We start from the raw sequence: 12,343 nt of genomic DNA on the forward strand, positions 1-12,343 counted from the left end.
TATAAACACATTTAATTTGGGGTTACCTGTGGTTGCTGTTACTGTAGATTTTTATAAACATTTATAAATGCAGTTGTATAGATTCGACACCACACCCTATGTACGAAACTGATCAAATCAATGCGATGTCACATTAAAAGTTTCTGTTGTTTGTCGGATGGGTTCCAACCGCTATGTTGAGTTTCTAAATATTCTTTAAAAAATAACCACAAACAACTTGTTGTTAACCTGAAAGAGTGTAAAATAATGAGAATATATCTGATCGATATCTTGTGTTTTTGTTTTGTTTTGTTTTTTCTCTGCGTGAACTCTATATTTTATTTTAGTAAACAAGACACTTCGCGGTGGGCGTCTTTCGCGGTCAGTAATATTTACGAAAATGTTTCACTGTTCACTATTTTATAAACTGGCTTGGCAATTCCCACCACCAATTAGGCAATGTCACAGCATTTCGGCTACTTTCCCACCAAATCCAAAATCACTCGATAATTTTGTTTACTTTACATTTGTACTATGATTACGTTTAAAGTTTTGATAATTTTAATGCATACATGTACACTCACAAAAATACCCCCAGGATAAGGAAATTTAGTATATAGCCTTGACAAAAAAGCATTTTCCTTGTCTTAATATTGCATTTTTTCGATCTGTGTAACTTCATGTGGAAATGAGATTTAAACAATTAGATTCAAATCTAATGAGATTTAAAGTTCAGCTCACAACTTGTCCATGGAGGCTGCAAACTGCAATTTACTGACAGTTATTCTGTATTTTCATTTGCCATGAGTTCCACAGTATCTTTTTCTTACTGGTGTGACTACAGTAACTGTGTAGTGTACTCGGCAGTTTTTGTTTTGTTTTGTCGATTGTTGTCAGTTGTTTTGTTTTGTGTTCTTGGAATTTTGTACAAATCAACAACGGTTAAATAGGTATGTTATTTCCACAGTACTGCTATACTTTGTTCTCCAGCATAAATATCGGATTGTTCGGAAGCATGAGATTGTAATGTAAACTATGTCTCGGCCTGTTTACTTACTTGTTGCCAGTGTCTGACTGGTATATATAAAAAAATACAACCAAGTAAACGTCAGAATATTAAAATAAAAGAAACCAAAAATCAATTGCCCATGCCACCTTGTTGAGGGACGGTGCGGAACCAAAACATCAGCCGTCGGCGTCCATAGCAGCGATATGATTTTACACATCGAAATTGAGAATCGCAAGTGTAGACATATTGCATAGAAATGAAGATTAAATACATCTATCCCGGCCAGCAATCGAATTATCAATCTTCATGAGTGATGTAACTCAAATTGGTATTTCCATCTATTTGCTTCTATTCCACTATCTTAAAACGCTACAATCGAAGACGCGCTGAACAGGAAGTCTATTCTGGGCTAGTAGCATTGTCAGTTTTTGAACAGTAGAGAACCATTTATACAGGGGACGCTCCAGTAAGAAATGTTAAAATTGCCTGATTGCCATATCACAATCCTGTATTGAAACAGAGCATATTCTGTATTCACTAAAACAACGTTGTTATGTTTCTTGACTAACAACGAACTCGAAACAAAAGAAACAGTCCGATCCAAACAACCTGCGTCCTTGCGTTTCCGAGCGAAAATGCGTCCAAAAACGACCGATTTTCGCAAAATCTTCTATGATTTTTCGATAATATCATTAATTCAGTCAAGCGGTTAAATAGGTTATTTATTACAGACGTTCGGGAACCAAAATTGACGATGTAAATCACTTCGGCGACGAAAAATCGGCGATAATAGCCAAGGGGTGAGGGACTGAATTTCAAAAACATATTTTATATATAGGATATATAAACATCAACAAAATAAACAAGAGACTGTATGCAAGTCTAAATCATATCGTAAAAATGCATACAATCCGCCATGTTATGCTGTGATCTTGTTGTGATGTCCTTTCGTCTTGTTGGGTGATGCGTTTGTCATGTTGTCTTGTGCGTACACTGTGTTATGATGTCCATTCGTCTCGTTATGTGTAGACTGGCGCAGTCGGGACGATTAATTTGTTTTTGTAGTTTAAATAAAATAAAAAAAAAATCGCGAAATGGAGGTGTTAGCGCGAAATCACCTGTAACTGCGAATTTCGCGCTAGCACCTCCATTTCGCGATTTTCTTAATTTAAACTACAAAAACAAATTAATCGCCTCGACTGTGCCAGTCTACGTTATGTGGTGCATTCACCATGTTGTGCTGTGAGTCGTAAAATGAAATACGGCAATGAAAATTTTGCGACGCCGTAATACGGTCCTTACGCATGACATCAAAATTCTCTCACTTCGCGCGGTCTTTTGCAGCAGACATCGTAAAATCAAGTATGAGCTGAAATTGGAAACAAGTACTGCAAAATTTCCAGGCAGAAAACAATAGATCCACAAATAGTATCTGGCATGGCTGACCAACGGGAGCCCGGGAACTATAATCAACTGTACGCAATACCTATGAGCGGGGTGGGGGTGGGGGGTATCGGCTGGTATCTAGTGTACGAAATAGACAAGGGATGAAGGGTCCAGTGAGCCCATATTTTTTAAACTCGAAAAACAGACGAAAAGAATAAAAAATAAAATCTATAAAAAATACGAGCTTGAACAATATTAGTTGCTCTTTCAAATTTCGCCAAAGACTTTTATTTTACCGATATCACTAGAATAAATCAAGAAAACTACAAAAATTGAATCCATTTACGAACATTTAACGGTTACACAGAAAGCACGCACAGGTGTTCAGAATTTTTCAAGAACCAATCACAAGACTGGTTACGAACCAGTTGAGCGAGGCTAACCGAGTCGTAAACTCGGTGTGGTTCGTAAGCACGCCCCCAACTGTGCCGCGCTTTCGGGCAATGCAATCTGACAATGCTGTTCAGTGATTCGTTAGAGTTCATGAATGAATCCCAATAATCTGTTAATACTGCAAAAAATATTTTTAGTTTTCAAACCTAAACAGATCCCTGTTCCTGTAACTGATTCTAAAGTTTGATTTTCAATGAAAATAGTATTTTTAATTCAATTGAAAAGAAACTACTAATCAAGGAAGTCTGTACATGCCAAATAATAGACTGACTAAAGTACAGATTTCTTCACAATTATGTGATTTAAATTTATTTTTAGCAATTTTTAAAATGGTAGCCTGGTTACAAATTAATTCACACTGGGCTAAACTGGAAATGTCCTCATAGGAATCACACTGACGAATATTTAATATATTGAACATTCCATACACAATTCCATATGCCGCATTCCTCAAAACTAATTTATAGGTCATTCCATTATTGGGGCAAAATTCTTTGCTAATTGATGAAGCTGCTCAGTACACCTGTCATGTGATAAATGAACGACACAACAAGGTAAATGCACTACATAACACGGTAAATGCACTACATAACACGGTCAATGCACTACACAACAAGGTAAATGCACTACATAACACGGTAAATGCACTACATAACACGGTAAATGCACTACACAACAAGGTAAATGCACTACATAACACGGTAAATGCACTACATAACACGGTAAATGCACTACACAACAAGGTAAAGGCACTACATAACACGGTAAATGCACTACATAACACGCTAAATGCACTACATAACACGGTAAATGCACTACACAACAAGGTAAATGCACTACATAACACGGTAAATGCACTACACAACAAGGTAAATGCATTACACAACAAGGTAAATGCACTACATAACACGGTAAATACACGACACAACAAGGTAAATGCACTACACAACAAGGTAAATGCACTACATAACACGGTAAATGCACTACATAACACGGTAAATGCACTACACAACAAGGTAAATGCACTACATAACACGGTAAATGCACTACATAACACGGTAAATGCACTACATAACACGGTAAATGCACTACACAACAAGGTAAATGCACTACATAACACGGTAAATGCACTACACAACAAGGTAAATGCACTACACAACAAGGTAAATGCACTACATAACAAGGTAAATGCACTACACGACATGGTAAATGCACCACACAACAAGGTATGTGCACTGCATAACATGGTAAAGGCACTACATAACATGGTAAATGCACTACATAACATGGTAAAGGCACTACATAACATGGTAAAGGCACTACATAACAAGGTAAATGCACTGCATAACATGGTAAAGGCACTACATAACATGGTAAATGCACTACATAACATGGTAAAGGCACTACATAACATGGTAAAGGCACTACATAACATGGTAAATGCACTACATAACATGGTAAAGGCACTACATAACATGGTAAATGCACTACATAACATGGTAAAGGCACCACATATCATGGTAAATGCACTACATAACAAGGTAAATGCACTACACAACAAGGTAAATGCACTACATAACATGGTAAATGCACCACACAACAAGGTAAATGCACTACACAACAAGGTAAATACACTACACAACATGGTAAATGCACTACATAACATGGTAAATGCACCACACAACAAGGTAAATGCACTACACAACAAGGTAAATACACTACACAACATGGTAAAGGCACTGCATGTGGTAAATGCACTACATAACATGGTAAATGCACCACACAACAAGGTAAATGCACTACACAACATGATAAATGCACTACACAACAAGGTAAATGCACTACACAACTTGGTAAATGCACTACATAACATGGTAAATGCACCACACAACAAGGTAAATGCACTACACAACAAGGTAAATACACTACACAACATCGTAAAGGCACTACATGTGGTAAATGCGCTACATAACATGGTAAATGCACCACACAACAAGGTAAATGCACTACATAACATGGTAAATGCACTACACGACATGGTAAAGGCACTGCATGTGGTAAATGCACTACATAACATGGTAAATGCACTACATAATATGATAAATGCACTACATAACATGATAAATGCACTACATAACATGATAAATGCACCACATAACATGGTAAATGCACTACACAACAAAGTAAATGCACTACATAACATGGTAAAGGCACTTCATGTGGTAAATGCACTACATAACATGGTATAGGCACTGCATGTGGTAAATGCACTACATAACATGGTAAAGGCACTACACAACAAGGTAAATGCACTACATAACATGGTAAATACACTACACGACAAGGTAAATGCACTACATAACATGGTAAAGGCACTACATAACATGGTAAATGCACTACACAACAAGGTAAATGCACTACATAACATGGTAAATGCACTACATAACATGGTAAAGGCACTACATAACATGGTAAATGCACTATACAACAAGGTAAATGCACTACATAACAAGGTAAAGGCACTGCATGTGGTAAATGCACTACACAACAAGGTAAATGCACTACATAACATGGTAAAGGCACTACATAACATGGTAAATGCACTACATAACATGGTAAATGCACTACATAACATGGTAAAGGCACTACATAACATGGTAAATGCACTACATAACATGGTAAATGCACTACACGACAAGGTAAATGCACTACATAACATGGTAAAGGCACTACATAACATGGTAAATGCACTACACAACAAGGTAAATGCACTACATAACATGTTAAAGGCACTACATAACATGGTAAATGCACTACATGTGTTAAATGCGCTACATAACATGGTAAATGCACTACACAACAAGGTAAATGCACTACACGACATGGTAAAGGCACTGCATGTGGTAAATGCACTACACAACAAGGTAAATGCACTACATATCATGGTAAAGGCACTACATAACATGGTAAATGCACTACACAACAAGGTAAATGCACTACATAACATGGTAAAGGCACTACATAACATGGTAAATGCACTACATGTGGTAAATGCGCTACATAACATGGTAAATGCACTACACAACAAGGTAAATGCACTACACGACATGGTAAAGGCACTGCATGTAGTAAATGCACTACATAACATGGTAAAGGCACTACACAGCATGGTAAACGCACTACATAACATGGTAAATGCACCACACAACAAGGTAAATGCACTACATAACATGGTAAAGGCACAACATGTGGTAAATGCACTACATAGCATGGTATAGGCACTGCATGTGGTAAATGCACTACATAACATGGTAAAGGCACTACACAACAAGGTAAATGCACTACATAACATGGTAAATGCACTACACGACAAGGTAAATGCACTACATAACATGGTAAAGGCACTACATAACATGGTAAATGCACTACACAACAAGGTAAATGCACTACATAACATGGTAAATGCACTACATAACATGGTAAAGGCACTACATAACATGGTAAATGCACTACACAACAAGGTAAATGCACTACATAACATGGTAAAGGCACTACATAACATGGTAAATGCACTACATAACATGGTAAAGGCACTACATAACATGGTAAATGCACTACATAACATGGTAAAGGCACCACATAACATGGTAAATGCACTACATAATAAGGTAAATGCACTACACAACAAGGTAAATGCACTACATAACATGGTAAATGCACCACACAACAAGGTAAATGCACTACACAACAAGGTAAATACACTACACAACATGGTAAATGCACTACATAACATGGTAAATGCACCACACAACAAGGTAAATGCACTACACAACAAGGTAAATACACTACACAACATGGTAAAGGCACTGCATGTGGTAAATGCACTACATAACATGGTAAATGCACCACACAACAAGGTAAATGCACTACATAACATGGTAAATGCACTACACAACAAGGTAAATTCACTACACAACTTGGTAAATGCACTACATAACATGGTAAATGCACCACACGACAAGGTAAATGCACTACACAACATGATAAATGCACTACACAACAAGGTAAATGCACTACACAACTTGGTAAATACACTACATAACATGGTAAATGCACCACACAACAAGGTAAATGCACTACACAACAAGGTAAATACACTACACAACATGGTAAAGGCACTACATGTGGTAAATGCGCTACATAACATGGTAAATGCACCACACAACAAGGTAAATGCACTACATAACATGGTAAATGCACTACACGACATGGTAAAGGCACTGCATGTGGTAAATGCACTACATAACATGGTAAATGCACTACATAATATGATAAATGCACTACATAACATGATAAATGCACTACATAACATGATAAATGCACCACATAACATGGTAAATGCACTACATAACATTGTAAATGGACTACATAATAAGATAAATGCCCTATATAACATGATAAATGCACCACATAACATGGTAAATGCACTACACAACCTGGTAAATGCACTACATGACATAATATTTCACGACTTAAGATAGCTGTGGCTTTCCATACTTTACCCCTTTTGGCTTTTAGATGTTTAACAATCATGGGCGATGCGCGCAGTGATATTTATTCTATCGGGGATTTTCCATTAAAACTCGTGAGTAGATTTTGTCAAAAAATATACAGAGAAAATTTCATAAAACAAACGTTTAAAAAAATAACTTACTCCTATAATAGAGCGGAGACAATATTAAAGCTGCTCCATCGTGAAAAAATCCAGCTCAAAACTTAAGAACAAAGTAATTGTCTTCCAATATTTCTAATGTTCAACTCTATATTTTTTTATAGCGTCATCCACAGTGATTCAGACAATTAAATGGGCGAGTCCGTTTTTCGATCTAAGTACAACAATCCTCTCAAATTTCGTTGCTTATAAATTCACCCCAGCCCAATTTACTGGTCGCTCTTATCACAAGTCACAACGCAATTTTACAACGCGTGAGACTGTCTTTTGTGAAAAACGCGTTGTAAAATCCCTCCATCTTTAAGATACAGGCCGGGCGATACCGAGCAACATAATAATTAAAGCCTTTTGATTTTAAAATAATTTTACAGTTTTTTATTTTTACTAGACAGTTTTTTATGCCTTTTGTTTGTTTTTCCATTTCCAGTACATCTTGGAAATAGTAGGTTCAGACTTTATTTATGTATTTAATTAATTATTGCGATGCCTTATTTAATTAGTTAATTTACTGGTTACTTCTTACTAATTATTTAGTATAGTGTTTATTTTGTTAAAAATTATTTATTACTTAAAATTATTATGCATTAGTTTGTTTATTGTGTTATAATTATTTAGTATTTACTTGCTCTTATTATCAAAAGATTTTTATTAATTTATTGTGTCGTTTGGGGATAGCGCCCTCAAATGTCAGTTCCAAGTATCCTTTCAAAAATTGCTGATCGGTCATCCTTTTTATTTTGTTCCTAATTTTGGTTCGTTTGTGACTCGTTTGGGTAGTTTTTGGTCCGCTTGGCTCGTTTTTGACTCGCTTTGGGGTAGTTTGGCTCGTTTTGGTTCGTTTGTCTTGTTTTGGGTCGTTACATGTTTTGTCAATCGAAATGGCGGTTATGCCATGTTATAGTTACTCGTATTTATCGAGCTGTCATGATGTTAGTTACTGGTATTTATAGAGCTGCAAACTAAATATTCTCGAGAAATTTATTTCTATGTCGTGGCGATTTTCGATGTCGTTAAAAAATTTGATATAGTTTTATTTCGTTTCGTTTCGTGTTGAATAAATGGACAACTTTCCTGACGCTAATTGGAGATAATGATCTTGAAATACAGATGACGTCCTGTTTATTTAAAGCGGGAGGGTCGTCATCTGAGCACGCGCAGGAATTGAGTTTCAGGCGATGATAACAACACCATTGACGCTGCAGGTCGTCTTACCGTCATCAAGCTGACGGCCCTGTCGATCGCGAGGCGAAGACATATGAAGAAAGGAAAGCACTTCGTGATATTGATAGCTATCTCGTTATATTGCTACTTCGTTTGTGCCAAGGAAAGTAAAAAAATGAGCTTCTCGCTGCGATAACAGCCGGGATCTACAAACAACGCGTACGAATTCATTGGGTTCGAAAATCGAACAAATCAATGACAAGCATAAGATCGCGTGGTGGCAGAGATATATTCGTGGAATAGAACTCTGCCCAAGGGCGGTAGGCAAAAGTGTAAGATAAGCCAGGATTAATGATGACAATTTTTAAATGTTGACGATTTATTTGAATAATGACAATAAAATACATTGTCTAAATGTACCTTATATCCTCGGGCGGATATCCGGGCGTTTTCACCGCTTGACAACCCTCGCGGTGAAAACAAAGGCCAACAACTCGCAGAAAACGGTACTTTGGAATGGTTGTTGAGACTCCCCTGAACACTGTAACAAGATTGGCACAACATGTGTAACATATGTAAATTTGGTTGTTCAGGATTACTTCAAAGTTGAGTTTGTGTTATTTTCTCGATTTTTCACCGGCTCGACCGGCGTTTCACAGCAGCGCGCACAGAGCCCATAGAAAACGCATTGTATCAGCATAAGAAGTATTGAACAGCGCCACCACCGGTTATTTTCGTTTTGGCAAATATCGAAAAGGAACGATTTCGTTTTCGGCTTCACTAATGTCATAATGGATCAAGTGAATAAAATACATGGAGTAAATAAAGTGTATGGAGTAAACAAAGTGTATAAAGTAAATAAAGTGTATGGACTGAATAATTTTTTTTACCGCGGTTCGCAGTATAGTGGTTAACTATTGTGGCTGTTCGTGATGGCGGAAATAAGCTCTGGCGAAGAGATTTTTTTAATTGGAATTGTTGTTACTAAAATTGAATCTATTCTATTCTATTCTATTCTATTCTATTCTATTCTATTCTATTCTATTCTATTCTATTCTATTCTATTCTATTCTATTCTATTCTATTCTATTCTATTCTATTAAGCCGAACACAGGCCAGATTGAGAGAGTAGAAAGTATTAGTAATTGTCATTCTTGCGAATCGAAACAAACGAAAAACGTCTATACTACTTTATGGACAATTGAGGGCGCTATCATGTTTCCAGTTGTATTATATCGTATCATGTCACGTGGCATCATGTATCATGTTATATATATAATTTAGTATATATATATATATATATATAGTAATATTATATAATGCCAAACTTTGTTGTTGACTACCCTCAGTGGGGCTTTACATATATATATGATGTAGTACCCCATTCACATAGATCCAAATGTATCTGAGATTAACTTCAATACGATGATATTTTTACTCATTTAATCCATTTTTATGAAAGTTAGGATTCACTAGTATGAATTTTCATAGTAACAAAAATGATAGATTTTAGCACCCTTAGGCTGGTTGTAATGCGACAGTCTGTGTGATCCTAGAGGGTCTTGAAAATTCAAAACGAGGCAAATCCGCCATTTTGGGATACACAATCACATGTGAATAACAACTTTACCGGTGTCGACATAATTTTTGGAAATAATCTAAATTTGTGTTGCAAAGTAGAACAAGCGAAATGAAAATCACATCAGCAGGTTAGTCAAAATCCTATCGCCGTCATTTAATAAATGAATTATATGTAATATTTCTGATATTCATAGGAAACTGATGGGTGAGGTAGTGACACCAACTTGCTAAGTCATTCTCTGATTTGTTGGTTGGTATCAAACGAACCGTCGTAAATGTTTTTTTTTCTGGCTATCACTTCTATTATTGCTGATTTACGGTTGTAATGTAGGTAAAATGTTTTCAGTTTTATTGTCTTATTACGTCAGTCGGTGGGTGTCTTTGCCCGTCGTCTTGCTAAGGGTCATTCCAGTTTTTATCCACAACCCCCCTACGGATGGATATTAAGGTTATGACACCCTATGGATTCAAATCCACCATTCAGGTGTCGGATTTTTGTTAACTAACACACCCCCTGGAAACTACTGATTTGACGTATACGGATGGGTATGTGAAAAAATTATACCCCTCGGATACACACAAAAACAGAACCCCTCGGAAAAAAAGCAGTGTGACTTGCAAGTGGCCTACTAGTGGGTCTTCTAATTATAAAACAGAAATTGGTAAATTGGGATGGTATGTTGCAAAGAGCAGTGCAGTTGGAAGGAGTCAATGATTTTTTTTTGGGGGGGGGGGTCTGCACAACTAGAGTGATGTCATAATATGATGACGTCATCTAGAGGGATGTTTGTGTCCCACATTGCTTTGTGCACCTTTTAGTTGAATGACTTTTGTCATTGGTGTTGATTTTTTTTTTATTGTGATATGTCTCTAGTAATTGCAATGTAGAAGTACGTTCAACTGAATGGCCAGGTAATTTGCGGACTGATTCACAAATCATATGTATGAAGCAATATGGCGCTCAGTGTAAATGCAAAAATATACATCTAGAGTGCATATATATATGTAGAGTGTAATAACATTTTTTTATTGCTCATAATTTGCAAGGTCTAATGACTATTGGTAAAACTTTAATACACAGGTTTACTGCTTTGGATTTAATGTCACAAAAACATTAATTTAAAGTTGTATATATTATGTTTTATATTTAGTTGAAAGCCCTTTGTAAATAGGTTAATTTGACCCCCTTAACCAAATCCAAAAACAAAATCCAGGACAACATCTATGGGTTTTGCCTGAAAAATGGTCAAGTTATTTAAGTTAGGAAAACAACTTAAATCCCATGATGCAACAGTGAGTAACTTACCAACATTGGCCTGTGGAGTCTGGCTGCACATTAAAAGCGTAAACTAATGAAAAGAAATGTTATAACACAGCGAAACTTAGCGAAAAAGTATTGTGATAACAGTAGAACCTGCCAGCAGTACAAAAGTTCATACTAGTAGTTTATTTACAATGTTGAATTGAGACTCCCTAAGTTGTTGAAAACTCAAACCAACTGGTTTCAGGCCTTATAATGTATGCTGTATAGTAAAACATATTTCTGAAAAGAGGAAATGATCAATTTTCAACAAAAATTAAAACATAATACAACTTTAAAACCTAAATGTTCATATGATATGTCAAAAGTTTGATAATTATAATTGTGAACAGTCCTCAATACTTTTGCCCTGAAATATTGAACCATTTTGGTGTGACAAAAGACACAAGTTAACCAAATAATACATAATGTATGTATTTATGTATTGTCAACTTCAGCTAAGGGTAGGCATGGGTAGACACACTATGGACGCATGCGTAGATGACAACTCTCTTGCTTTAAATGTCAGTGCATGAACTCTGGAGGTCATTGCCCATCGTGGGATGTAATTCAAACTTGTGGTTATCAGTTGAAATGTACAAGACAGTGTTCTCCCCAAAGCGTTTTAGCGTAGCGGGGCCGCTACTCCATTATTTATGCCGCTACTCTGAGAGATTGCCCGCTACTCTGTGGCATTTCCTGTTACTCTTTGTTTTAGCTTGTTAATACACGTGCGAACCTG

At 36.4% G+C, this 12,343-nt stretch overlaps 1 protein-coding gene across 1 annotated transcript in view; it reads left to right on the forward strand.

Annotated features, from left to right (window-relative positions):
• Window positions 1–10,308: 10,308 nt before the first annotated feature.
• Window positions 10,309–12,343, forward strand: part of LOC100374583 (26S proteasome non-ATPase regulatory subunit 1-like) — a 155,944-nt gene continuing 153,909 nt past the window's right edge. Inside the window, exon 1 of the mRNA XM_085500276.1 lies at window positions 10,309–10,429. Coding sequence (XP_085356402.1) covers window positions 10,411–10,429 — 19 coding nt within the window. The 5' untranslated portion in view covers window positions 10,309–10,410. The remainder of the gene's footprint in view (window positions 10,430–12,343) is intronic.

Source organism: Saccoglossus kowalevskii, chromosome 1 (assembly GCF_978046115.1).
Source record: "Saccoglossus kowalevskii chromosome 1, keSacKowa6.1, whole genome shotgun sequence".
NCBI lineage: Eukaryota > Metazoa > Hemichordata > Enteropneusta > Harrimaniidae > Saccoglossus > Saccoglossus kowalevskii.